This window comes from Ursus americanus, chromosome X (assembly GCF_024610735.1).
Source record: "Ursus americanus isolate L20-20 chromosome X, mUrsAme1.1.p, whole genome shotgun sequence".
Classification (NCBI taxonomy): Eukaryota; Metazoa; Chordata; class Mammalia; order Carnivora; family Ursidae; genus Ursus; species Ursus americanus.
Window position 1 is genome coordinate 81,929,416 of NC_142164.1, and position 28,000 is coordinate 81,957,415.

The following is a 28,000-nucleotide window of genomic DNA, read 5'->3' on the forward strand; positions in this document are numbered from 1 at the left end:
GGGAGTGTTGATATTTTCCAGTCAGTTCAGCTGACTGCGGCCAAGTTGGAAGCCTGGCAGGGAGGCGCTTTCAAAATTGTCGTGCGCGAGGCTGGCCACGCTGTCCCGTCGTAGTACCCCCGCCTGCGAGTCAGAGCCTCGGGGAGAGAGGAGCGCGACGGGGCAGACGAGAAGAAAGGCAAGGAACGAGCGTGCCGACTTTGACTGAAATCTGAGACGGAGGGCACGGGAGGGCGATCGCTCACATCTGATTGGCCCGTGGGCGTCATCGAGAACCCACGCAGCTGCTTCGATTGGTTGGTGCCCGCAATTGTTGTGGCGGCGGCGAAGATTTTGCCCACGTACTTCCGAGCGAGAGGCGGGGCCGTGCCCTGGCGCGCTTGCGCAGCGCCCCGGGGCCCCACCCGGTAGTTCAAGAACCTGCGAGGGGGCGGGGCGAAGAGGTGCTTGTTTTGGTTCTGTTTCCTTTGAAGCCCAGTTCGGAACGAGCGAACGTAGCAATAAACTTGTTGGACTTGGAGAGAAGGCTACGACAAACCCGCCGCGGTGCCTTCATCTAGGACTTAACATCCGGGTTCTCCTGCCGCGTGACTCGCGCGCCACAGACGGTTCTCGAACCGGTGCTTCAATCTCTTTATCCGGGTCCCGCCGATCCCGTCGTGCTTCGCGCACCACAGTAGCCCCCTCATCCGGGTTCTCTCCCGGCGTGCCCCGCGCCGGGTTTGCTGGGGGGTACTTGGCGGTGCCGCCATGACTATTCTCCCCAAAAAGAAGCCGCCGCCTCCCGACGCCGACCCCGCCAACGAACCGCCGCCGCCCGGGCCGCTGCCCCCGGCGCCGCGTCGCGGCGGGGGTGTGGGCGTGGGCGGCGGCGGCACGGGTGTGGGCGGTGGCGACCGCGACCGTGACCCGGGCGTCGTGGGGGCCCGTCCCCGGGCCTCGCCACCGCCTCAGGGCCCGCTACCGGGGCCACCAGGAGCGCTTCACCGCTGGGCGCTGGCCGTGCCGCCTGGCGCCGTGGCGGGTCCGCGGCCACAGCAGTCCTCTCCTCCTCCTTGCGGGGGCCCCGTTGGTCCCGGCGGCGGTCCCGGCGACGCGCTGGGTGCAGCGGCGGCGGGTGTGGGTGCAGCGGGCGTGGTGGTGGGCGTGGGCGGAGCCGTAGGCGTTGGCAGTTGCTGCTCGGGGCCGGGCCACAGCAAGCGGCGGCGTCAAGCCCCCGGGGTCGGAGCGGTTGGAGGGGGCAGTCCAGAGCGTGAGGAGGTCGGCGCGGGTTATAACAGTGAAGACGAGTATGAAGCAGCTGCAGCTCGCATCGAGGCTATGGACCCCGCAACCGTTGAGCAGGTATGGGCTGGGGGTGACAGGTGAGTGGGTATGGTGGGTGGGATCCCCAGACTGGGTAGGGACCCAGGGAAGGCTGTTTGAGATCGTCCCGAGGGACCTACGTCTTCTCCCGGAGCCTGGCATTCTTTTCTGGGGGGTGGGGGCCTGAGACACTCTTTTCCCCATCCCCCACCAAGGACTTGGGGGTTAGAAGCCCCAGATAAGATGGCGGATTTAAGGATGGAGTCTGTGGTCTCTTCTGGGGCCCAGAGCCGTCATTCCGGGCCCTGAGACCTCATCACGTAGAACCATTAGGTGGGAATGCCTCCTGAGAGGGGAGTCTCATGACTCCAAGGGACCTTGGTTTGTCTTCGGTGCCTTGAGATTTCCTTTCCTCTGGGATAAGGGTCTAAAACGACTCCTCCAGGGAACACAGGTAAGGTGGAGACCTCAGGGGAATTCTGAGCGTCCCCAAGATACCCAAACCCTTTTCAGGGGTCTGAGACAGTCTTTACAGGACAACCCCCCCCTCCTCCTCAGGGGAACACAGCCCAGGACCACCCAGCGGTGGCGTCTGAGACTTCCTTAAGGGTCCTAAGCCTGTCTTCAAGGGCCTGAGATTCCCCCTTCTAGAATCAAGAACCTGATACATACGTGTATATATTTTTCCTTTAGAGAAGGGGATCTTCTGAATTTTTCTCCAAGGAGATAAGATTTCTTTCAGGGAGATAAGATTCTCTTCTCTTTGGGGACAAGAGCCAAAACTAACACTCAGGGACCAGAAACTACTAAAATACATAAGATTCATCCCTTTTCTAAAAAGGGGTCTGTGAATGCTTCCTTTCAGTGATCTGAGACCTCCCTGGGGCCAAGAGTCTGAATTTGAATTTCTCTCTAGGTGCTTAAGCTTCTTTCAAGTGATAGGCCTTCAGCTCTTCTCTCCTCCAACCTCCCCAGCCTGAACCATTCTTCAGGAAAATAAGCCTTATTGTTTTGGGCTCTTGAGCCCAAGGTTCCCTTTTTTATGGACTGGGGCTTACAGAAACAGGGTCTGAAACTCTTCAGGAGATGGATATCCCTCACACAGTGGTCCCAGGCAAGGTGAGGTCTTTAGAGGTCCTTTCTTATCAGGGATTGATCTGAGAACCCCCCCCCAACACACACACACACACAGGGATATGAGATCCTTCTCATTATGAAGGACTGAAACATAGCTTGGGTACGTAACAGCTCTTTCTCTCCCTGCAACAGGGATCTGAGCACCCCCTACCTCAAGGTCCTGAGCTGCTGCTTTTTTTTTTAAGATTTTATTTATTTATTTGAGAAAGAGAGCACGCGCGGGGCTTGGGGGGTGAGGAGAGGAGCAGAGGAAGAGAGAAGCAGACTCCCCACTGAGCAGGGAGCCTGACTTGGGGCTCATCCCAGGACTCAAGAATAACAACCTGAGCGTAAGGCAGACGTTTTACTGAGCCACGCAGGTGCCTTAGGCCTGAGCTTCACGTCAGGGATGTAAGATCCCTGCTCTGAGAACCGTAGCCTGATACCACTCTTCAGGGAACAAGGGCAGCATGGTGTCCCAGAGATGGAGCCTGAGGCCTCCCCATGGATTTAGTCTGCCTTCAGGGCCTGAGACCCATTGCACGAAGGACACTTGAGCTTGCCCTCAAGGACAAGAGACCTATACATACCTCAGTGATTGGTGTCTCTAGAGATGAGATCTGGACTTTCCCCTCAAGGAATTTAAGGTACTCTTCAGGAACAGAAAGACACTTTCCACCTTGGGCCCTAAGTCCGTAGGGAATAGGGTCTTGGGTCTCCCCCTAAGAGTTTAAACTTTTCCTTCGGCGTATGAGACAACTCAACCCACCTTAGGACCTGAGACCAGAGTCTCCCCTGAGAGTACTGTCACCTCACTTTAGATAGCATATGTATACCCCAGTCATAGGGACCTTTTACGGACATAAGATATTTTGCCTTGGAGACTTGAGCCTCAGACCACTTGTGAACTAAATCCTGAGAACTACCCACTCGCTTTGGGACATGGGTAGGATGGGATTCTGAGGAAGAGTCCGAGCCTCTTCCCAGGGGCTTAAGCTTCTCCTCAGGGCCAAGAGATCCTTCACCTTAGGGAGGGGCCTAAGTGCCCCTCCCACAGCCCCCTGGGTATGAGGCTCTCTCCACCACCCTGCAACCAGGCAGTCTTTTCTCACCAGCGAGAGGTACATGAGGTCTTCTCCAGTGTGGCCTGAGGCCTCCCTCATTGAACAGAAAGACCTAAGTGCTCTTCATAGTCATAAGAACTCCTTACCTGAGCCTCCCTCAGGCCAGGAAGATCTCCCTACTTTCTATGAGAAGGTTGCCAGGTACTGGGACGTGGCGGCTGAGGCCTCCCCTGAAGAACTAGGAGATACTTTCAGTCTCTCCCTGACCCAGCTCTGTTTGCTTCTCATTTCCAGGATCAGGGAAAATGTTTTGAGCCTCCTGAATTGCTTTTTTTTTTTTTAAAGATTTTATTTATTTATTTGACAGCCAGCGAGAGAGGGAACACAAGCAGGGGGAGTGGGAGAGGAAGAAGCAGGCTCCCAGCAGAGCCCGGAGCCCGATGCAGGGCTCGATCCCAGGACCCTGGGATCACGCCCTGGGCCGAAGGCAGACGCTTAACAACTGAGCCACCCAGGCGCCCCCCTGAATTGCTTTCAACAAGTTTTTTTCTCGCCAGAGACATCCTCACTCCAGAGAAATTCTCTACCCATATTTCTTTTCCCCTTGGTTCAGATAAATCTTTTTGTACTTCACAGGGGCCAGGGCCTTGTCTTGAGCACCGTGTCCTTGCTCCCTTTCTACCCTTTACTACTACAGGTAAAATCAATTTTCTGGGCCCACAGGGTCAGGACCAGGAATTGTTTCTCTTCCTGGTTGGGAGAGTCTGCCTTTTCTCCACAGAAATAGGAAGTGCTATGTCTGTGGTCCCAAAGACATAAAGGAAGAAAGTTGTGTGCTGCCATGGTGACTAGAAAGACCTCTCCTTACGCCCGCTTTGCATCTCCTAGGCTCCCTTCCTCATACTTGTTCCCATAATAACATGGAAGTAAAGCTCTGTTGCTGCATGATGTCTTCCCAATGACAGAGGAAAGGCTTTTCGTGTCCTCACACGTCTTGGGACAAAAGGAGAATAAGATGCTTCTCCCTGCCTCACCTTATCCAGCTTGGGAAAATTTGGGGATGAGAAGAGAGGAAATTCTTTTTTTTTTTTTAAGATTTTATTTATTTATTTGACAGAGATAGAGACAGCCAGCGAGAAAGGGAACACAAGCAGGGGGAGTGGGAGAGGAAGAAGCAGGCTCCCAGCAGAGGAACCCGATGTGGGACTCGATCCCGGAACACCGGGATCACGCCCTGAGCCGAAGGCAGACGCTTAACCGCTGTGCCACCCAGGCACCCCGAGAAGAGAGGAAATTCTTCCTGCTGCTCCAGTCTTGGTCCTGAACTGTCACCTGAGGCATTTGTGGCCTTGGAGGCCCATTAGATCTCCTGGGAAAGAGAGGAGTTGTTGAGAGGAAGCCCAGATGGTGAATCCTTGTTCTAACTACTCACACTTCCTGTTTGTTCAGATGTTGTGACTACTGTAGGACTTGAGGAGCCCTTTTGGCACCCTGGGGTCCTGGTGCTGGGGAGGTGGTAGTGTCAAGGGTTTCCTTTTCCAGGCATAGCTGCCTTACTGAGTCTACCCTGTGAAAAGAGTGGCTTGTAAGTCTCCTGAGCTTGAGGACACCACAGAGCATTTTCAGAGGGGGTCATGCATGCTCCGATGGTGGAAGAAGCTGGACCTGGCACTGTAGCCAGCATACTTAGCTTCCCACTCTGGCTCTGCTGGAGCTTTTCTGGATGAACCAGAATAGCTAGGTCTATATTCTCTGGGTCTCCGATTCCTCATTGGTCAGGTAAGGAGCTGGTGAAGTGTTGTTTAGCTTTGGGATTTTAGGGAACTCACACCAAAGCCCTCTGGACCTGGAGGTGACAGAGAATGGTGGGTGTCTTTTGAGGAAAATCTGGGTTTCTCTTCTGTGTCTTTCTCTCCCCCCATCTTGCCCTTTTGTCTGTTCAGTGTGAGGCTCGGGGTTGGCAGACAGTTTTATGTCCAGCTGTGTTGTGATTAAGCTTGGGGGTTGCCTGTCAGGGGACCTACTGGCTGGTGTGGAGGTAGTGTGGAAAAAGTTTGGGCTTTGGAGCTGGGCAGGCCTGAGTTCAAACCCCAGGGTCGCCTGCTTGGCTGTTTCATGGCTTTAGGCAAACGCTCAGCTGCTTTCTTTTTTTTTTTTTTTTCCAAAAGGCCACCCATGCCCGGGGTTATTGAGTGTATGAATACCTGACCTGGCCCACCTCGGAGTTGGGCTGATTCTTCTCTCGCAGTTTCCCCAAGATCATCTGGTTCTTCCTGGAATCCTTTGTAACAGCCGAGCTTTGGCCTCTAGGAACCTGCTGATTCCTTTGGCGGGGAGACAGAGTCTTATAGCAGGAAGTAGTCCTTGCCCAGGCTATCTGGGTTTGAGTCTATATCTTCAGGCACTTCCCCTTTCTGGGCCTCAGTTTCTCCAACCTTAAAATGGGTAATAGTGAGGAGGGAGGTTAGACTCATTTCTTGGAAGCTAGTTGTGCTCTTTTCTTTAATTCCCTGCTTCCCACTCCTGCCACCCATTTTGAAAGTTTTGGGTGAGGCCCTTTGGCTTGTGGGGGTATGCTGCAAAGTTTCAAGCTGTGTTTGACTTCCTTCTCCCCTGCTAGTGCTATAGGCCCTTGGGTTTGTTTAATTTTAATGGCTATATTGAGATATCATTCACACACCACAGAATTCACCAATTTAAAGTGTACAATTCAGTAGCTTTTAGTGTATTCACAGAGTTGTGCACCTACCATCACGATCAATTTTAGAACATTTTTGTCACTTGCAAAGAAACCCTAACCCTCACCATCCTCTAATCCTCTCAGCCCCTCTCAGCCCCCAGCAACTACTAATCTGCTTTTTGTCTTGATTGATTTGTCTGTTCTGAATGGTTCATATAAATGGAGTCATACAGGGTGCAGTTCTTTGTATCTGGATTCACTTAGCATATTCTTTTCAAGCGTTGTCCATGGTGTAGCATGCGTCAGTACTTCATTTCTTGTTGCTGCAGAATAACAGAATCCTCGCGTTTTGACCCACTTCCTCCCCCCTTGCTCCCTCAGTGGCCCGGCAGTAGGTTCGAGGGCCTTGCTCTTTTCCCATTCCTTCGTCCTGGAGAGCTTGTGTTGCTCTTTAGAGAGCAGCGTGCCCATTTTTCATTGGATAGGTTGCCTGTGTTTTGCCCATGGAGCTGAGCCAGTGTTCCTGGGTGTTTTGGGCGGAGAGGGGATGGCCTTGGCATCAGGCTTGCTGGGACAGAGCTGTGAAGGCTAGAATATTAAACATCTCTTGGCCCTGGGCTCTGAGAAGACATCTGCCCGAGAGCTGCCACTCCTGCTGCCATCTTCCCCTGCCCCCTCCCCTTTCAGGGGCAGCTCATTCATTGATAGGCAGGGTCAGTAGCTTCCCAGACTTGGAAGGGGAATTCCAAGTCCCTGCTGCCTTTATTCTAATCCTCTCCCTGGGGGGATGCTACAGAGATGGGTCCTGTGGGACTGGAACCATGCCATATTGCCTCCCACCAGGGAGTGCTTCCAGGGGGTTGTATTCGTTTCCTGTGGCTGCTGTGACAAATTACCACAAACTGAGTGGTCTAGAACAACAGAAATCAATTCTCTCACAGTGCTCTAAGCCAGAAGTCCAGAATCCGTTTCACTGGGTCAAAATCAAGGTGTTGGCAGGGCTGCACTCATGGCAGAGGCTCTTGGGAGAATCCAGTACTCTTCCAGCTTCTGGTGGCTGCCAGCTTTCCTTGGTTTGTGGCTGCATCACTCCATCTGCCTGTTTTCACACCGTCTTCTCTGTTTATGTGCAGGCTCCTCTTCTGTGTCAGGTTGCTTGTGATTGCATTTAGGTCCTACCCAGATACTCCAAGATGATCTCCCAATCTCAAGATCTTAACTTAATCACACTGCCGAAGACCCTTGTTCCTTACTAAGTAGCATTTGCAGGTTCCAGGGATTAGGGCCTGATATCTTTGGGTGGTCACCATTAGGCCTTCTACAGGAGTGTTCTTTTTTCCCTTCCAGGGAGGAGAAGAGAACCCATTAAGTGCTTTCCTACTGGGCAAGGTCCTGTAACATTTGTGTCTTTCCAGCTACCCTGTTATTGGGAAGCTTGTTATCCCATTTCACAGACTGAAAAACTGGAGTTTTCAGAGTGGCTCATCACATGGTTGTTAATTGGTGGAGCTGGATTGGAACCTAAGTCATTGGGGTCCCAGAGTCTGCTTCAACTTCTCTTGGGCCTTTGGACCAGTAGGTTGCAGAGTCTTGCACCTGGGATCCCCTGATGTCAAAGAGCTTCGCCTAGCCCCCTTGTGGAAGCTCAGGGATGTGGAGGGACTCGCCCACTGGCTCAGCAATGGGCTTGTAAGATTCATTGTCTGGAGTTTCTCAGGCCAGAACATTGATGTAGCTTAAACTTAACCAATGGCAGGGTTAGCCCCCGTCCCTCTCTCCCACTAGCCTTTCCTTCCTGGACCACTTTCCTAAACAACTCCCAAGTTGGTACCTTTCTCAGAGGCTCCTGTCCAGACAGGGGAAGGAGGAGACTATGGTACGGACTTCTGGTACTCTAAACTCTTCCTGGAGCCCAGGACCATAGCCTCCCTTTTTTCTCTCCCCAAAGGGAGTGGCAAGGTTTCAGCCAGACCCAAAGCCCTTAAGGCTGCTGGTGCCAAAGCCAGCGGAAGGGTCATGGTTTGGCCTCCAGATCCAGGCCCAGATCGCCCCAGGACCAAAGCCCTACTTGTGCAAAGGGTATGCTCGGGCCTCCTTCATTTTTAGAGACAAACGAGGACTTTCCCAGGATGGGCTGCCAGGTATATCTCCATGCTGTGGCTCATGAGGCCTTCCCCATTGCCTCTATATACTAGGTTTTGCTGGTGCCCAAACCCCAGCTCTTTCTGTCTTTGTCAAATGAGGATAATGCTCATTGCCATCTGGGCTGTGGTAAGAACAATTAAATGAAGTCACCTTTTGCATCAGGCACCTGGCATGGGGCAGGCATTTGGCTAATATGAGTTCATCTTTCTTCCTGGCCCCGCCCTGCTTACCTGCATAGTCCTATCCAGGACTTTAGCTGTGCTGGACTCACCGCTGGGCCTCTGGCATCCCAAGTGCTTTGTGGTAGAAGTGATTGTTTAAAATGAATTTATTTAGGTAATCTTTACACCCAAAGTGGGGCTTGAACTCACCATCCCAAGATCAAGAGGCGCATGCTCCTTTGACTGAACCAGCCAGGCACCCAGAGGTGATTTCTTACCCAGTTAACAAGCATTTCTGGAGGTCTTCGTGTTTTAATCCGTCAGGTGACCCCTCTTCTCAGGTCCCTTCCTGTGTGTCTTATAGCACCATGTTCAACTCTTTCACTGCCCTGCTCACACTTGTGTGTGGTCATTCCCTGTTTCCACATCCCCCCCCAGCAGTTTGTGAGCTTCTGGAGGGTAGAGACCAAGTCCGATTCATTTCTCTGTCCTCGTTGCCTGATTTGGCAGCTGCCTGGTAAACCCTTGTTGGAGGAATAAGTAGTTCCCCCTCTCCTCCTCTTTGATCTCCTTCTCCCTCAGTCTCCTTTTCCCTTGCACTTGAAGGCAGGAGGTTGCTATGTGCCCGTCTTTACAACTTCTCTTTCTGCCCAATGTGGGCCTGTAGTCACAGTTGCAGCTTCTCTGCTGGTGACCCCTGGCTGGGACAGGTACCATGGTGTTGGGAGATGGCTGTCCCTGTGGGACAGGGACAGACCGGGGGGGAACTGGCTGAAGTGTGCTAGTCCACAGCCTCTGCGGCGTGAGAGGCACATGCTGGAGTGCTGTGCGTAAACAAGACTCTCCGTGCTGTCCATGGGAGCCCATTAAGGGACGCCAGGTGCCTTTGTCATCTCTGGCAAGCCAGCCACACCTTCCTGGGGTATGGGCCCTAATGGTGGGGCTGCTGGGCATTCCCTCATCACCCCCCTCTTCACCCTCTAGTGTCCAGCCACTCCCGTGGGACTTGTTGAGGGCCTCTCAGTTGTACGTGGTCTCTGTCTGTGCCAGTCCTGCCCCTTCTGTGGCTGAGGACCTGTTACTTACCAAGCCTGTTCAGACCCTGAAGCTCCTCTGAACTTCTTGGCAGCTCTGTCAGGTAGATCACGTATCCCTCATTTGATAGGAAACTAAGGCTTGGAGAGTTGAGGTAGTTTACCTGAAATCACACAGCAAGTGAGTGACAGGGCTTGGGTTGGAACGCAGAGCCTCCGAACCTTGTACTTCCTACTCTGCTGGGAATTTTGCTCACCTGAGCTGGGGGAAAGTGGCCTGCAGAGAAGTGATCCCCTCTGTCTAGTTAGAGTTAGCCCGGATCCTCTAAATCCCTGGGCAGGGTGGTGTCCCAAAGGAGCAGGTTGGGGATTTCTGGTCCCTAGCCCGGATGCTGGATAAGGCTGGCTTCTTCTGGTGGCCAGCAGAGGGCGTGAGGGGCCTGGGAAAGGTCTGCAGCTTCTGGTTTTGTTTTGAAATGGAAAATACGTTTTCAGTGACACGTGGACATTATTTTTTTAAATCGACTTAATTTTTTTAGAGCAGATTTAGGTCCACAGCAAAACTGAATAAGAGTCCCAAAATGAACAGGAAGTTCCCACATACCCCCTGCCCTCACACATGTATAGTCTCCCCCATTATTAACATTCCCCCACCAGGGTGGTACGTTTGTTACAGTCCGTCCGTGTAAGACACATCATAATTACCCAGAGTCCACAGTTCACATTAGGGTTCACTCTTGGTTTTGTACATTCTGTGGGTTTGGACAAATATATAATGAAATGTAACCACCATTAAAGTACCATACGGAGTAGTATCACTGCCCTAAAGATACTCTTTTCTGCCTATTCGTCTCTCCATTTTTTTTTTTTTTTTGTCTGAAGATACACATTTGTACACGCTCACTGAACCTGAACCTTTGGGGTCAGATGTGTTTTGGAATTTAGAGAAATTTCAGAATTCAGAAAAATCACCTGGTGTGTCTACTGTGTGTTACGTAACACCTCTGGTGGGGTCTGTGGTAGTACCTCATAACCAAACACCTGAATGCTTCTGCATGGAAATGTTTGAATATTCACCTCCAAGTGGGATACATAGGTTCTTGCCAGTTCAGGTCAGGTTATGATGGCAAATGAGTTAAAGAAAGACTTTGGTTTTTAAATCTTTTTGAGTTTTAGAATTTTGGACAAGGGATTGCATACCTTTCATGAAGAAGGTCAAATAAAATCAGGTGTAATACCAACTTTTAGTGATATTTTTGTTGTATGGTCTTCGCCATTTTTATGTGTTTGTATGCACATACATATATACGTTAAATGTGTTTAGTTATAAGTGAGATCATACAGCATATGCATTTTGCCTTATACGATATATTTTGACATTCCCTAGCTATACGTAGGGCTTGGGATCCTCAACATCTTCCCTACCTTAAGTGGCTGGAGGGTCCCCAGGTGAACTGGTGAAACTCCTTGAGATACAGCCAGGTCTGTCTCCACCCCCACCCCCGCCGCCCCACCCTGCCCCCAGTACTTGCTAGGTCTGGGCCTCTGGCTGCCTGTGGGAGCCCAGTATTGGATTCCCAACATGGTCAGCAGGGCCCGTCAGAAAACAGATAAGACCCTTCTGGGAGCAAGTCTTCTGCTCACACAATGACTAATTCCCAAAAGAAAGGGTCTCCTCCTTCTCCATGTGCATGGGGTGTCAAGCAGGGCTGGGAACTTGACCCTGCCCAGTGTCCTCTCAGCCAGTTAGCTGGGCCCTTTGGGAACTGGAGGGCAGGGTCCTGGGGAGCGGGTGCAGGCCTTTACTGTTGCTGACCTCCACCTCTTCCCTTCAGCAAGAGCACTGGTTTGAAAAGGCCCTGAGAGACAAGAAGGGCTTCATCATCAAGCAGATGAAGGAGGACGGCGCCTGTCTCTTCCGGGCTGTAGGTGAGTCTCTGCCTCAGCCTTCAAGGGCCTGGGGCTGCCCCTAAGCTATTTCTAGTGTTTAGGAGTAACCCCTGAGGAGGGGCTTGGAGGTAGAGTTTACTGGTGGACTCCAGACCCCAGCTTCAAGTTAGTATCTGGCTTCTGTCCTTTGGTCATGAGGCAGTGCGGTGGTGTAAAAGTAATAATGATGACAATAATAGTGATAAAAAATAATGTTACTTAGGGACAGATTGCACTGTCAGACACTGAAGGAAACCCTTTTTCATTCTCCTCCAAGCTAGGTAAGTGTAGGGACTACTGTGGTTTTCATTTGTCAGAAGAGAAAAGCAGCTTAGAGCGGGGAAACGACTTGCCCAGGGTCAGATAGTAGTAGAGTTGGGAGTCTCTGGATTGGGTTAGTCTGGGGCCCATGTTCTTTTTTTTTTTTTTTTAAGATTTTTTAAAAATTTATTTGACAGGGGCAGGGGGAGAAAAAGTGAGAGAGCACAAGCAGGAGGAGTGGCAGAGGGAGAGGGAGAAGCAGACTCCCGGCGAGCAGGGAGCTGGATGCGGGCTTGAGCCGAAGGCTTAACCGACTGAGCCACCCAGGCACCCCCTGAGACCCATGTTCTTAACCACAGCACACTGCTGTCACCCTGGGATCATAGGATTTTTTTAAACTTACACAAAAACAGAATAGTGAATTCTCTTGTACATCATTCATCTTCAAAATAGTCATCAACACATGGCCAGCCTTGTTTCATCACTACTCCGCCCACTCTTTTTCACTCTCCTGAAACGAGAGTATTTTTAAAGCAAAACCCGAATGTCAGATCATTTCATTTGTAAATATTTGTGTATGTTTCTCTAACAGATAAGATTCTTTCTTTCCTAACGTAACCAAGATGTCATTATCCTACCTAACAATAATCATAATTCCTTAATAACATCTATCTAGTCTGAGCGACATCTTTGAGGCCCCTCTGGCTCTGAATAGGTGACCCAACAGGCAGTTCTAAGGCCTTATGCTAGTGTCCAGGGGTATTTGGGAATGTGATCTGACCCTCCCATGGCGGCTCTGCTATCTACCTGGAAAAAGGGCCCTCTGATAGGAGCCTTGAAGTACGAGTCAGAAGCCCTGTCTTCTACTTCTGGCCGTGATTCAAAAACTTGCCGTTTTCCCATCTGTTAAATGGTGTTGATTCTGAAGGGCTCCTTGAATCCTTACAAGGTCTCCTATTCTCTCACTGTGTGGCTAGCCCCGTGTCTACTGGTGGCCTGGACCGACTCCACTTCTGACTGTGCCACTGATTCTTGGTGTGAACTTGGGCAAGCAACTCCGTTTTCCTGAGCCTGTTTCCGAGGCTGTAACAGGAGGCCGAAGACTCAGTTATAATGGTTATATGAGATCACTTCAGTAAATCCCTTTGGTGCCGGACACCTGGTAGAACCTCAGGGAACAGGAGCATTGATGAAACCTGAATGCTGTTTTCAGTGGGGTCTCAGAGCTACAAATGTGTGTTGAATGAGTAGAAGAAGTTTAGGAGGGTTGGGAGCTTGCCTCCCCGTTCTACCAAGCGGAAGGGGCTCAGGCAGTGGACTGTGTGCTGGGCTGGGAAAATCCCACTCCTCCTACCCCTGTGGCTCAAGCCTGTGTTCTCCCTGGGATGTTTCCTAGAGAAAGAGCTGGGTTTGGGGGCATCTTGGACCAAAAGAAGGCAAAGAAATAATAGGTCAGGGCCTGTTAGGTGCTAGGCCCTGTGCTGAAGCCTCAGGCTAGATGTGGGGCAAACAGGGCTGCTGCTGGAGTGAGTGTAAGAGAATGCAGCAGGGCACTTTGGTTTCAGGTGGCCTTTGAGGCAGATGTTGGAGCTAGTAAGGACCTGGCTTGTGCAGTAACCCATTTCAACAGCAATATTTTCATGTGTGTCCATCCAACTGACCTCCCCAAACACCCTCTGACACCCCCCAAGGGCCTTCCAGTAAAGGCCTGAGCTTACAGGAAGAGCTGACCGCAGCAGGTTGAAGGCCTTTCCCTATCGGCACTATGGCTACCCATTTCCCCCAACTGGGCTGCCCTTGGCTTTTCTCTGTAAAACCTCAGAAGCCCCATGGCCACTCCCTGCAAGTACATGGCCCCTGGGTCTTTAGGCCTCATCTGTAGGTTTCCCTGGGGCAGAGTGCAAAGGACATGTGCCTGGGAAGGGGACTTTGTCCTCGGGCTTTCTGTTCCCCCTCTGCTTCCAGCCTAACTTGTGCAGGGACAGGCAGCAGTTGCCCTGAGCTCTGGTGAGCAGGCCTACAGGTTCTAGCTTCCTGCCATGCATTGCATAGTAGGAGCACGTAACTGAAGGCTGGAATTGGAGGGGGGATTGCACACATAGAGGGCGCAGTGTTGTTCTTTGACCCTGACTGCTGGCATTCAGCTGGGTGCTTCATATTCACCTGCAAAATTGGGATTGTTATCCCGAGATAGGTGAGAAAATTGAGGCTCGGGAAAGGGAAATGACATGCTCAGGGTCATTAGTGGTGGAACTGGCATGGGAACCCAGAGGTGTCCAAAGGACATGTTCTTTCTATGACCCTAGGAAAGCCCTAGCTTTTCAACTTAGCTGTCAACTGGCTGGGTGACCTCACGTATATTCCTTGACCTCTCTGGGCCTTACTTCCTCCATCTAGGATCCCGTGGTCCTCTACTGTTGGGAATCCTGAGGCAGGTGGCCTTCTGCCCTCTGTTTTGCCTCCGAGGTCTGGGAGTCCCTCGTGTGAACCAGTATTCACTGCTCTCTCCCACAACCCCCTGTTGGGGACTTGTGAGCATCAGTGAAGGCTTGGGTGGAGTGGAAATAGGAGCCTGAGTTCCTGAGGTATCCTGTGGCCCACCCTGTCCCTGCTAGGCTCAGATAACCTCCTCCTGGAAACGTGCGTCTGCTTCTCTCCTGCCCTTTCCACATAGGACTTTGACTCAGCGAAAACCTCTGGCCTTGGCCCTGGCCTCTGTGGGCAAAGTGGAGGCCACACATGCGTCTGTCTGCACGGGCCGTGAGGAACCAGCTGGAGCTGTACATGTTAGAATGGTGGGGCCCAGAAACAGCCTGGACCATCAGTGTTGGAGGGATGGAGCTTCAATTAATTTTGACTGTTTTATAAATGGGGAAACTGAGGCCTTAACGAGAAAGCCAGGGCCCTATTATCTAGATCACATAGCCAGTGTCAGAACATAGGTGTTTGAGGTTGAACTAGGCCAGAGGGAGAAGATTCTCATGGACTCCCATGAGCACCAGTTTCCATTGGGCTCTTTCTTTTTTTTTTTTTTTTTTTTTTTTTTTTTAGATTTTATTTATTTATTTGACAGAGATAGAGACAGCCAGCGAGAGAGGGAACACAAGCAGGGAGAGTGGGAGAGGAAGAGCAGGCTCCCAGCAGAGGAGCCTGATGTGGGGCTCGATCCCATAACGCCGGGATCACGCCCTGAGCCGAAGGCAGGCACTTAACCGCTGTGCCACCCAGGCGCCCCCCATTGGGCTCTTTCTGCCTTGCTTCCTCAGTTTTCCCATCTTTGTCGCGGGAATCCTTGAGTAGAAGAGCGGGCATCTCAGAGACCAGGCTATCAAGAGGACTGAGTTCTCTCTGCTCTCACTGAGGGTGTCTCCCCCACTGAGGGCGCGCCATTTGGGGCCACGGGTCAGACGCACACCACAGCTGCGTGACAGGCAGGGGAGGCCTTTTTCCTGGCTCATCTCCTCGATGGGGCCAGGAGGCAAGTGGGGAACAGATCAGGTTCCTGTCTCCCCCTGCTGCTGTGTGTACACACGTTTGTGTGGTTTGTTTGTTTTTAGATTCCTTGCAGACAGCAGGCTTCCTTCTCTTTCCTCAGCAGAGCTTGCTGTGGCTCTTCTGGCAGGCAGGCAGGCAGCAACCTGGCAGGGAGGCAGGTCCCAGGTGCCTCTAGAACAAATGGTAGGGCCCTGTACTTCATTAAACTCCTTTAGATAGGCCAGGCTTTCCTGTCTTGCTTCTCCACATAACTCTTTGGCAAATAGTGACTATTTTAGGGAGCCTGAGGAAGAGGGATTAGAGGGGTTTGAGGGACCTTCCCCCAGGCAATAGGGGAATGAGACTGAGGCAAGTCTGTTAGAGCTGTTGACTCTCCTCCCTCCCATTAAGCCCTGGCAGAGGGTGGGAAGGAGGTGAGGGCCCTCAGTTTATACAGCTTTGCCTCTCATCCAACCTTTAGTCTTAGTTAGCAGCAAGGGCAGCTACTTGTTGAATGCGATAGGTCTCTGTAGTTGTGAGGGTGGTACAGCTATTTGGCTTCAGGGAACACCCTTTGCAGGATCTGCTAGCTTTGTGTGTGTATATGTGTATGCATGCGCGCGCACACACATACGCGTTTCTCTGCGCGTGTCTCACCGTGCTCAGAGAAAGGACAGGCGTAGGGTGTGGGGAGGTAAGGTTTATGCTGACCTCTCTGTAATTTCTGCCCACTCCCAGGCCTTCCCAGGGTTCCAGCTGATTCCCGCTTGTGCTGGTGGGGAAACTGAGGCAGAATCAGGCCTTGCCCTCGGCAGGCAGGCGGCTAAGGCGATAGCTGGATTGGGGGTAGTGGTAACATCATTTGGAGCATCAGTATTTGAAGTTCCCAGGTACTCCTTGAGAACCTGGCGTTTACCCTCCCTGATGTATGACCTTGGGCCAGCTCTGCCACATTTCTGTACCTCAGTTATCCCTCCTGTGTAAAGTAGGGCTTTTTGGGGTGAAGATGGAATAAGTTGGAATGTGAAAAGGCCTTGGTGGAACCAATTGTGGTATTGTCCAGAGGATTTCCGAGCCCTCTCTGGGTTTGGGACAGAGATGAGGTAGTGGGGGACCCCCTTCAGCTGGACTCTGGGAGGGGAGAGCAGGTGCAGGTTGCCCACAAGTGCAGCGTCAGCAAGAAGAGGAGTTTCGGTTTCTATCAAAACAAGTTCTCTGAATTCCCCTACCTCTGCAGGTCCATTGGGCCCTTTCGCCCACCTTGGCCTCCACAGGGAAGCCCAGCCCAGCCCCTAGTCCCATATGCCAACCCTTTGGGAGGAAGAGGGCTTTCTGGAGGACGGAGGTGGGGCTAGCAAAGTCAGACAAGCATTGCCTCAATAAGGAGGACTTCCTGTATTTTAGCCCTGCCCTGGATGGTTATCCCACCGTAATATCACTGAAAAGATCCTTCTCTCCCCCATTGGGGAAGTATTATTGCTCAGTTTCCTTGGTGTTCAGATATGCACATTTTCTTCCGCATTGATGATCCCAAAACTAGCGTATATCTGATTTTTTATTTTTTATTTTTATTTTTATTTATTTTTTTTTAAAGATTTTATTTATTTATTCGACAGAGATAGAGACAGCCAGCGAGAGAGGGAACACAAGCAGGGGGAGTGGGAGAGGAAGAAGCAGGCTCATAGCAGAAGAGCCTGATGTGGGGCTCGATCCTAGAACTCCAGGATCACGCCCTGAGCCGAAGGCAGACGCTTAACCGCTGTGCCACCCAGGCGCCCCATATCTGATTTTTTAAAAAGATTTTATTTATTTGACAGACAGTGAGCGAGGGGACACAAGCAGAGGGAGAGGGAGAAGCAGGCCCCCTGCTGAGAGGGGAGCCTGATGCAGGGCTTGATCCCAGGATGACCCAAGCCGAAGGCAGATGCTTAACGACTGAGCCACCCAGGTGCCCCAAAACTAGTGTATATCTTAGAATCAGTGAGGTGGGTCGTGCCGCCCCCCCCCAACAAAAGCTGTGATTTAAATGCATGTACAATACCACCTATCAGTGCATTTTAGGGTTGAGGAGAGAAGGGGATACTTTACAGGTAGGTAGGTAGAGAAAGTCATTTAAGGACCCTGTTTTGTGAAGCCTGTATTATTGATTTGATGTTAATTTGGTTGCTGAAGATTTGAACTACAGACATAAGGTAGGCCTGTGGACCTTTGGGTTCAGTAAAGGCAGAGAGCCAGCCCTGCCTCTGTGAGGAGGGACAGCCTAGACTTCTTGTTCGGGGCTTTCCTCTGGCTGAGGAAGTGCGACAGAAGTGAGGAAGGGCCTAATAAATGGTTCCGGTGACATTCTGACTGACTTGGGGATGGTTAGCTGTCTGAGAGAGTCGTTGTCCACTCACGACAAACGGAGCTCCTAGGTTCATTTCTTGAACACCTAGTACATTGTAGGCATTCGGCAAACCCTACCCCTTGTTTTGACAGCCCCCTGTGAAAGGAAGAGGAGTTACTCTCCCCTTCATGGATGAAGACATTGTGGCCCAGAGAGCTTGAAGGCCTTGTCCGGTGCCGCACAGCTAGGAGGCAGCAGAGCCTTTCTGCTAGGCAAGGGAGCTGATGGCGGTGGAATGGGGGGCCTTCAAGCTTCCCTCAGCTCCCTTCCCTTTTCCAGTCTCCCCTTTCCTCCATTTTCTTGCATCCTGCATCCAGCTCAGGTAGAGCCATCTCCCAGGAAATGCCTCTTGATCCCTCCCGAAGAACATCTCAGCCATCGCCTTGAGCTTGGCAGGCCAGCCTCTGTTTAACCCCTTTGCCGCCATCTCAGTTCCTGTTTACTGCAGCTGTTGGCAGCACTGCCTCCTCAGCACCCCAAGCTCATTCTACATAAATAGCTCTCGGGCAGCCACAGCGGGCTCTGTGGTCCTGGCTTCTAAGAAAGGCGGCAGCAGGGGGCCCCCAGCCTCTGTGCAGGGCACGTGACTTGCTGGAAGTGCTGCTGGGGGGGGGGCGGGGGAGAGTGTGGCCGCAGAACCCACATCCTTGTTTACATGGGTGAAGGGGCTACCCCTTCCCGCCTTCACAGCTCCCCTCCCCCTCAGGTCTCTGCACCTCCAAGAGGACGTGAGACAGGCATGGGCCCCATTTTCTGTCTCAGAGCAACCTTTTCCTCCTTACCTCACAGAATCCTTAAGGGAGGGAAGAGGAGGGCAGCGAAGGCGTTCTGGCGATTCTTCAGAGGTAGACTGGCTGTCATGGAAGACCTCTGCGGCGTTCCCTGCGGGCTGCCCCTGCCCTGGTGCCCCAGGGAGATCCCATCAGAGCAACAGTCCTTCGGGGAGACAAAGGGAAATTCCCTCTTCGTCTTAGCCAGTGGACATCAGGCGTGCCTCGTCTTTAAGCCCACTTTAATTTCCCAGGGAGAAGACTCCCTGGCTCCCCCGGCCTGTCCATCTACTCAGCAAACTGGTCCCAGTTTACTGCACTGTATCGAGCCTGAGCTGGGATGGACTTGGATGTGACTTGCTCTCAGCCCTCAGTGGGAGTCAGAGTGGTCAGGCAGAGGAAGTCTGCACACACCTTTAATAAATCTGGTGATAGAAGTGCTCTGGAGGGTGGGAGGGCTAGGGAACTGCCTAAAGAACACATGGGCGTTTGACAAGTAGGCAGCCAAGGAGGATGGAAAGAATGCTTCCAAAAAGAGGAAATGGCATGTGTGAAGATCCTCAAGTAAGGCAAGGGGAGCCTGGTTCTTATTTTGACAGAAGCCCTGTGACACCTAGACCATTTGGGCCACAGGCTGCCTTTCCCAAATTAAGCTTATGTTCATGTCTTATTTCTCTTGCTAGATTATATGCTTCTTGCAGACAGGGGCAGGATTTTATTCACCTCTGTCACCTTCACAGTACCCCACATTCAGGCCCCACTCTGGGTAGGGGCCTCTGATTTATTGAGTGACTGTTCTGTCCCAAGCCCAGTGCTGGTCACCTCATACCCATTATTTTGTTGATCCTACAAGAGGCCTGCCAGGGAGTTACGTGCTTGTTCCTGTTTTACATGTGAAGCGTATGAGGCTCAGGGCACTTGGGTCGCTTGCCTCTGGTTGTTTAGCTCACTAGTACCTGGCAGAACTAGGCCCGGAGCCCAGTTTTTATGGTTTCTTCTTTTTTATTTATTTTTAACCTACGAAGGCCATGCTGGCTCCCAGGAGTCAGGAAAACTGTATTCTAGAGTTGAATCTCTCAGACTGACTTGCTGTGTGACCTTGGTGAAGCCATAAACTCCCCCAGCCTTAGCTTCCTCATGTGAAGAGTGAAGTCGGGGTGTGGAATTGCTGGAGCTCGAGGCCACTTAGGGGACTTAAAATGTTTATTGACTTGTTTGGGTGGCCGGGCAAGCCCTGCAAACTCATCTGCCTGAGAGGCCTGTGGTTGCGTTCCTATTGCCTGTACTCTCCTATTCTTTTTTTTTTTTTTTAAGATTTTATTTATTTATTTGACAGAGATAGAGACAGCCAGCGAGAGAGGGAACACAAGCAGGGGGAGTGGGAGAGGAAGAAGCAGGCTCACAGCAGAGGAGCCTGATGTGGGGCTCGATCCCATAACGCCGGGATCACGCCCTGAGCCGAAGGCAGACGCTTAACCGCTGTGCCACCCAGGCGCCCCATAGATTTTTTAAAAAAAATTTTTTTTAATTTATTTATTCGACAGAAATGGAGACAGCCAGTGAGAGAGGGAGCACAAGCAGGGGGAGTGGGAGAGGAAGAAGCAGGCTCATAGCGGAGGAGCCTGATGTGGGGCTCGATCCCATAACGCCGGGATCATGCCCTGAACCGAAGGCAGACGCTTAACCGATGTGCCACCCAGGCGCCCCCCTCTATGGCAGCTCTTGACCCCCGCTTCTCCTTTCTTCTGTCCCCACAGCTGACCAGGTGTATGGAGACCAGGACATGCATGAGGTTGTGCGGAAGCATTGCATGGACTATCTGGTGAGACATTGCGGAGGCTGTGGGGCAGGGGCAGAGTGGGTGCATCCCCTCCCCGCACAGACCTGACTCTCCGATCTGTTCTGCAGATGAAGAATGCTGACTACTTCTCCAACTATGTCACAGAGGACTTCACCACCTACATCAACAGGAAGCGGAAAAACAACTGCCATGGCAACCACATTGAGATGCAGGCCATGGCTGAGATGTACAACCGGCCCGTGGAGGTGTACCAGTATAGCACAGGTACTTCTGTGGTGGGTAGGTGAGCGGCTGACTGCACCTGGTCCGAGCCTGCCCTGCCCGGCCCACTGTGGATGCTCCTTCCTTTTTTTCTCTGCAGAACCCATCAACACATTCCATGGGATCCATCAGAACGAGGATGAACCCATCCGCGTCAGCTACCATCGGAATATCCACTACAATTCAGTGGTGAATCCCAACAAGGCCACCATTGGTGTGGGGCTAGGCCTGCCATCATTCAAACCTGGGGTAAGTGGGTCCCCATGCCCAGGATGGCTGCTAGATAGAGAGGCCAGAAACTTCCTTTGGGGGTCTCAGTTCTGCCCTAGCCCACAAAAATGTCCTGTCCCTTGAGTTGCCCCTGAACTCTCACGTCTGTAAAACTAGGGAGTTACCCAAGGTGATCTCTCGGAGCTCTTTCGGTGGTCTCCATTTGCATGTCTGAGCTGGCTTACCCGTCTTTTGTGCCTGTTGAGGGTTGGCATTTTGGTATATGGAGGCACATCTGGGCTTGGTCTGGGTATCTCGGCACCCACATGGATCCTCCGAAACTCGGCAGTTCTAGACAGCTGTGGTCACAGAGACTTGAAATGCAGGCCTGGCCTTACCACTTACTGGCTGTGGGACCTAGGGCAGATTATGCAGGTAATGTGAGCTGGCCGCTCGGTCAATACAGAAAGTGCCTAACAACTGGGCCCGTTGCCTGGGAGGTGCTCAGAAGGTGGCAGTACATTTTCCAGCACATGCTGACAGATTCTCGTTCTCTCTCATAAACAGTCATCTTCTGAGGATTTTGCTATCTTCTGTTCGGGTTTCACTTCCTACAAACAGAAAAGTGCCCCTGCCTCATTTTAGGAAACGCACACCCTAACACCAACACACCCTCCAACATGGGTTTTTTTTTTTTTAATTTTGTTTTTTAAGTAAACCTTTAATTTTAGAACAGTTTTAGATTTACAGAATTACTGAGATTAGAGAATTTACATATTCCCCACTATGATGAACATATCAGCATATAACATTTGCCACAATTAATAAACTGATATTGATATATTAACTAAAGATCATCCTTTATTTAAATGACCTCAGTCATTCCCTAATGATCTTATCTGTTCCAGAATCCCATCCACGAGACCTTACTACATTTAGTTGTCATGTCTCCTCTGGCTCTTCTTGGCTCTGACAGTTTCTCTGAATTTCCTTGTTTTTATCTTTGATCTGTTTACAGACTCTAATTTTGCCTTTTCTAGAATGTCATGGAGTTAGAATCATAACAGTATGTAGTTTTTCTCAGAGTGGCTTCTTTCACGTAACACCACATATTTAAATTTAAAATTCATCCATGATTTTTTGTGGTCTGGTCACTCGTTTCTTTTTTTTTAAGATTTTTTTTTAAAGATTTTAAGATTTTTTTAAGATTTAAAATTTTAAGATATATTTATTTGAGAGAGAGCATGGTGGGAGGGGCAGAGGGAAAGGGAGAGAGAATCTCAAACAGAGTCCACGCTGAACGCACAGCTCAACCTGGGGCTTGATCTCACGACCCTGAGATCATGACCTGAGAGGAAGCCAAGAGTTGGAAGCTTAACTGACTGTGCCACCTTGGTGCCCCACTCGTTTCTTTTTTTTTTTTTTTAAGATTTTATTTATTCATTTGACAGAGCAAGCACAAGCAGAGGGGAGGGGCAGAGGGAGAGAGAGAAGCAGGTTCCCTGCTGAGCAGAGAGCCTGATGCGGGGCTCAGTCCCAGGACCCTGGGATCATGACCTGAGCCGAAGGCAGATGCTTAACTGGCTGAGCCACCCAGGCACCCAAGTCCCACTCGATTCTTTTTTTTTTTTTTAACTTTTTTAAAAATGTGAATGCTGGGGCGCCTGGGTGGCTCAGTCGTTAAGCGTCTGCCTTCGGCTCAGGGCGTGATCCCGGAGTCCTGGGATCGAGCCCCACATTGGGCTCCTCCGCTGGGAGCCTGCTTCTTCCTCTCCCACTCCCCCTGCTTTGTTCCCTCTCTCACTGGCTATCTCTCTCTCTGTCAAATAAATAAATGAAATCTTAAAAAAAAAAAAGGTGAATGCTGTAAGGATTTTTTATTTGTTTGTAGACTTAATTGTTTAGAACGGTTTTAAATTTACAAAAAAATTGAGAAGGTAGTCTGGAGTTCCCATGTGTCCTCCTCCCCCCTGCACACAGTTTCACTTTTATTAACATATTGGATGACTATGATACATTTGTTACAATATATGAACCAATATTGATACAGTATTATTAACTAAAGTCATCATGTCTCTTTAGGCTCCCTTGTCTGTGACGGTTTCTCACACTTTCATGTTTTTGATGACCTTGACAGTATTGAGGAGTACTGGTCAGGTATATTGTAGGATGTTTCTTTTTTGAAATTTGTCTGATGTTTTTCTCATGATTAGACTGGGGTTATGGGTTTTAGGGAGGAAGATCACAGTGGTAAAGTACAATTCTCGTCACATCATATCAATGGTATATACTGGGAACATGATTTATGACTGTTGATGTTGAACTTGACCCCTGGCAGAAGTAGTGTTTGTCAGATTTTCTCCACTGTAAAATTACTCTGTCCCCCCATTCCCTTTTCCCTACTGTCCTGTTCGGAAGGAAGTCATTATGTACAGCCCACACTGAAGAAGTGGAGGTTATGCTCCGTCTTCTTGAGGGCAGCGTATCTATATAAATTATGTAGAATTCTTCTGCAAGGGAGAGTTGTCTCTTGTCCCCCATTTATTTATATCACTAGGGACTCAAGGTCATTTCTTTTATACTTTTATATTTTGAGTTATAGTCCAATACTACATTTATTTGATGCTCACATTGTTCCAGTTTTGGCTATTGGGAGCGCTCTCGGTTGGTTCCTGCATTGCTTTGACATACCCCCATCATTGTGGTGGTGGGTTGGTTTTTCGGTTTTTGGTATTTTTTTTTGTTGTTTTTATTTGTTTATTTTGTTTCATTTTGTAGCACTTTCTTACTTTCTGGCACTATGAGGTGCTCCAGGTTCATTCTGTGTATTTCTTGCCCCAGTCCTAGAACCAGCCATTTCTCCAAGGAGCCCTGGTTCCTTTTATTGGAATATGTTTTTAGAAACCAAGATCTGGGTGCTGAGTGTGCTCCTTGCTACTGGGGTGTCCTTGCTTCTAGGCCCTTTCAGCTGACAGAGCAAGGAGGTAGATCTGTGTATACTAACCTATGTGTATACACTTATCTACTTCCTTATGTAACCATCCGTATCTCTGTGAAGCTACAGTTTTTAACTGATATCTCCACTGATAAGGTACCTCATCAGTTTTAATTTGCAATTCTCTGATGACAAATGGTGTTGAGCGTCTTTTCATGTGCTTATTTGCCATCTGTATATCTTCTTTGAGGAAATTGGGTGTTTAGACTTTCTTTCCCCATTTTTAAATTGGCTTGTTCTAACATAGAGTTTTACATACTTTTTGGACTATTATACATAGGTAAAAAATTACATTTTACATCATAACTTAATACCCACATGGTGTGTAGTGTGTGTATTTGCATTAAAATAATGTTAAAGTTTCACTGAGCAATACTTGCATTTAATGCCTAGAATATGCTCTGGTATTTTTTATTACTTCATTTTTTTAAATGCTGTTGTGTCTTATAGCCTGACCAAAAGCACTCTCCTACAATGTCCCACAATTTGTAGCACCCCTTCCTGTGATGATAACGTCTTCTTATCCCCTTAAATGTCCAAATACTCCCTTTACCCTGTGTACACTCAGCTAACTTCTGAGGTCATCTTTTCTCCTTGTCCCATCTGGGCATAGGTGAGGAAGGTCTCAGCATTATGAAACTGACTCATCGCTGGGTGAGGCGTCTTTAAGTTCCAGCACCTGGCTTCCCCAGATATAGTACTTCACTCAAGGTGTCTTGGGGTTGGGAGCAGGGCTTCCGAGCATAGGAATTTGGAATGACAAGTCCCACTACCGAAGCCTGTCTTTCCCCCAATTCTTGATGAATAGGCAGCCTGCTCAGGGGGTGCTTAGTATGAGTACCTGCCTTCCTATCTCCTCTCTTCTGGGCCTATATGCCCACAATCCTGAGCCGGTTCTGGCTCCTGGCCAGAGTTCAGAGTGTCACCCCGTATCCCTGTTCCTCCCTGCCTTGCAGTTTGCAGAGCAGTCCCTGATGAAGAATGCCATAAAAACATCAGAGGAGTCATGGATTGAACAGCAAATGCTGGAAGACAAGAAGCGGGCCACAGACTGGGAAGCCACAAATGAGGCCATTGAGGAGCAGGTGGCTCGAGAATCCTACCTGCAGTGGCTGAGGGATCAGGAGAAACAGGCCCGCCAAGTCCGTGGCCCTAGCCAGGTGAGTCCTGGGCTCTGTCACTGGCCTGGCCAAGAACCCCTTACTTCACATCCTCTGCCCCTGTACACGCAGATGAAATTAAGCAGTTTTGACATCTGGGAGAGAAGGAAGCTCTCAGCCCGTTCTGTACCGCATCTTGGCCTTAGTCTTGGCATTGTGCCTTAGAACTCTCAACACCTTTGCAGAACAGGCTCTTAAGGAGTGAGGGAGGCCAGCCACTGGCGGTGACATGTGGGATTGATAGTTCCAGAGGGACAAGCTTTTGTTGAATGTCCTTGTGTGTCAGGCTCTGTGTTGAGGATGTAAAATTAGGTTTGGCCTATTCCACTCTCGGTGATCCCCTGTCTACTGAGGGAGACAGATACATCAGTGAGGCCCTTGACCCTGGCTGGGAGGCCAGCGGACATGGGGACTCTGGTCAATCTTCACACAGGAAGGTTGGATTTTTAGGGCAGGGATGGGGCAGAGCAGGCAGGCATTTGAGGAATCACAAGGAGTTTAGAGTGACTGCAGATGTTGTAAGAGTTGAGTAATTTCTACAAAAATATTTCTTGCAGGTCTGTGCCAGGCCCTCTTCTCAGTGTACGGGGTTACATTGGTGAGCCGGGCAGGCCCAGATCCCTGTCCATGAGGTGCTTACATTTTTGCAGAGTGAAACAAAAGAAACAGTAAACAATGAATAGATGAGTGAGAGGTGGGACAGATGAAACATGTAGAGCGGGGTGAAGGGAGCCAAGAGTTAACAGGATGAGATAGTATGGTCAGGGTAGGCCTCAGAGCAGGTGAGATGTGAGCAAAAGCTTGCAGAAGGTGAGGCAGTTAGCTGAGTGCATGTGCCAGGCCAGGCAGAAGGCCAGCGAGAGCAAGGCCCTGAAGGAGAGTGTGCCCCTGGTGTGATTTGGGAGCGGCCCGGAGGCCAGTGTGGCTGAGCAGAATGCAGTAGTTGGAGAGGTAGGTGGTGGGGCCGGGTTGAGAAGGGGCTATGGGCTGTGCTGAGGACTTTGGCTTTTACTGTGAGTGAGGCAGAAGCCTTTGGGAGGGTTGTGAGCAGAGGAGGGACAGGATCCCCCTGATTGCTGAGTGCAGCACGGAGTCTAGGGGGTTAGGGGGAGAAGCAGGGGACCAGTGAGGTGGAAGCTACTAGAGGAGTCCCAGTGGTGGCGGGTGGCGGTGCTGGCTAGGGAGGAAAGGGGATGGAGTTGGAATGTATTTTGAAGGCGGAGGTACAGGTTTCCTGCCAGATTGGCTGCAAGGAAGTGAGGGGGGATTAAGGAGCTGGCCTTCGTCCTGCGGTCTGCTGTGTGACTAGGAATGATGGTGGCCTATGTAGAAACTGTCATAGCCGGGACGCTGGGAGCGAGCCAGCCCTCAGGGATTGGGCAGAGGAGGCTCACAACTGGCACCGGCCCTCACCCCCTCCTCCGTCCACACCGCAGCCCCGGAAAGCCAGCGCCACATGCAGTTCTGCCACAGCAGCAGCCTCCAGTGGCCTGGAGGAGTGGACCAGCCGCTCCCCGCGGCAGCGGAGTTCAGCTTCTTCACCCGAGCACCCTGAGCTGCACACCGAGCTGGGCATCAAGCCCCCTTCCCCAGGCACTGTCTTAGCTCTTGCCAAACCTCCTTCGCCCTGTGCACCAGGTCAGTGACTTGGTGACAGGGAAGCATGCTGGGGTTAGGAGGTGCTGCCTAGGTCCTGGGCCCCCTGCCTCTGACTGTCCCTCTGCCCCAGGTACAAGCAGCCAGTTCTCGGCAGGGGCTGACCGGGCTACTTCCCCCCTCGTGTCCCTCTACCCTGCTCTGGAGTGCCGGGCCCTCATTCAGCAGATGTCCCCCTCTGCCTTTGGTAAGCCTCCTCTGTCTAGGGGCCTGGGGCCATCTGGGAGTTGGGGGAGAGATGGAAGAAGCAGCAAGTCCCGAGAGGGGGCTTCTATAGCCTTTGGTCATCTCCCCAGGTAAAGGGAGTTTTTCAAGCCTAAGGGATGTGTCCAGAAGGGATCTGTGTGGGATTTCGTAGGCCAGAGGAGCCTTCTCTGTAGAGAAAGAAGTGGAGAGGGGCCTGTATGGGATTTCTCCAGAGCCAGGGGTCAGCAGAGGCTGAGGAGAAGGTGCGCTGGGAGTGCTCCATCGTCCTTTTCCCCTTCCTCTTGCCCAGCAGGTCTGAACGACTGGGATGATGATGAGATCCTAGCATCGGTGCTGGCAGTGTCGCAACAGGAATACCTAGACAGTATGAAGAAAAACAAAGTGCACAGAGATCCACCCCCAGACAAGAGTTGATGGAGACCCAGAGACTGGAGACCACCTCCCAACCCCCACCACTCCTGCCCTCCGGTGCCGCCCCACCTTCTTTGGCTTTCTTCCCTCTTGCCTTCTTCCCTCTCTCCCCTCCTTTCGCTCCTTCCCACTTCCCTCTGGCTGGCCTACCCCTGCGCCCCCTCTCATCGCTGCCACCACCACCATCACCCGTGTCTTCGCCAGCTGACGTGCCCTGTTGCCCCCTGCACAGCACCATCCCTGCATTCCACAGGGGACTTGGGCAAGGGTGCCGAAGGTAGGCGAGAGGCACACAGAGACAAACCAACTGGCAGCCAGGCAGCCCCTGAGGAGAGACATTCAGACAGAGGAAAGTCTCCTTGCCCCCCATTCCTTCCAAGATCAGAAATACTTGTCACCCCACCTCCACAATGATGCTGGGGAGGTGGGAGGAAGAAGTGGGAATTCCCCTTCCCAGTACCCCAAGAATGTCTGAGCCTTCAATGTTGAATTTTTTCTTTATTAAAATGTACTTTTATCTTATAAACTCAACCAATCCAAAGTGATGTAGACGACAGCATTGGCTCTGTGAAGGCGGCATCTCTCTGGTTTGGGAGCAGGCAGGCCACGGGGCACAGGAGGCATAAAGATGTGGTTGCCGTCTCTAGCCTCCAGCTCTGTGGAGGTGGGCAGGGTCTAGAGTGCAAGCTGGGGCGGGGGCAGGGGGCAGGTGTCCCGTGGGCTTTGGACAATGAGACTCTGACCTCGCTGCATTCCTACTGCTTCCACACCACCACCACTGCCACCGCCACCAGTCTCTTTGGAATCTTGGGGTGGGGGCACCTTTGAGGATTGTGGCTGCTGCCGCCCAGGATTTGAGCGTGGGGAGTGGGAGCAGCCTCAGCAGATGGGGCACCCGTGCCCTGCAGGTGTTGACAAGATCCACCATCTGTAATGTCCTTGGCACAATAAAACCAAATGTCAGTTTCCCCTGA

The 28,000-nt window shown here is 51.1% G+C and overlaps 1 protein-coding gene across 2 annotated transcripts; it reads left to right on the top strand.

Annotated features, from left to right (window-relative positions):
- The first annotated feature begins 42 nt into the window (after window positions 1-42).
- Window positions 43-28,000, top strand: OTUD5 (OTU deubiquitinase 5). 2 transcript variants are annotated; one of them, XM_045804931.2, is made up of 9 exons: window positions 43-1,344; window positions 11,341-11,434; window positions 20,083-20,147; window positions 20,234-20,390; window positions 20,488-20,636; window positions 24,549-24,752; window positions 26,189-26,390; window positions 26,482-26,595; window positions 26,905-28,000. In XM_045804931.2, the coding sequence occupies exons 1-9, from the start codon at window positions 751-753 to the stop codon at window positions 27,027-27,029; spliced, it is 1,704 nt and encodes a 567-aa protein (XP_045660887.1). In that variant the 5' UTR covers window positions 43-750; the 3' UTR covers window positions 27,030-28,000. The 2 variants fall into 2 exon arrangements, with proteins under 2 accessions (XP_045660887.1, XP_045660888.1); XM_045804932.2 differs by having other exon boundaries at window positions 44-1,344; window positions 26,908-28,000.

Excerpts from the sequence above, each read along its gene's own strand:
- OTUD5 (XM_045804931.2), top strand. The coding sequence starts at position 751 with ATGACTATTCTCCCCAAAAAGAAGCCGCCGCCTCCCGACGCCGACCCC. Across the intron at positions 20,391-20,487 it reads GGTGTACCAGTATAGCACAG|AACCCATCAACACATTCCAT; the intron begins GTACTTCTGTGG and ends TTTTCTCTGCAG. Across the intron at positions 26,391-26,481 it reads TCCTTCGCCCTGTGCACCAG|GTACAAGCAGCCAGTTCTCG; the intron begins GTCAGTGACTTG and ends CCTCTGCCCCAG.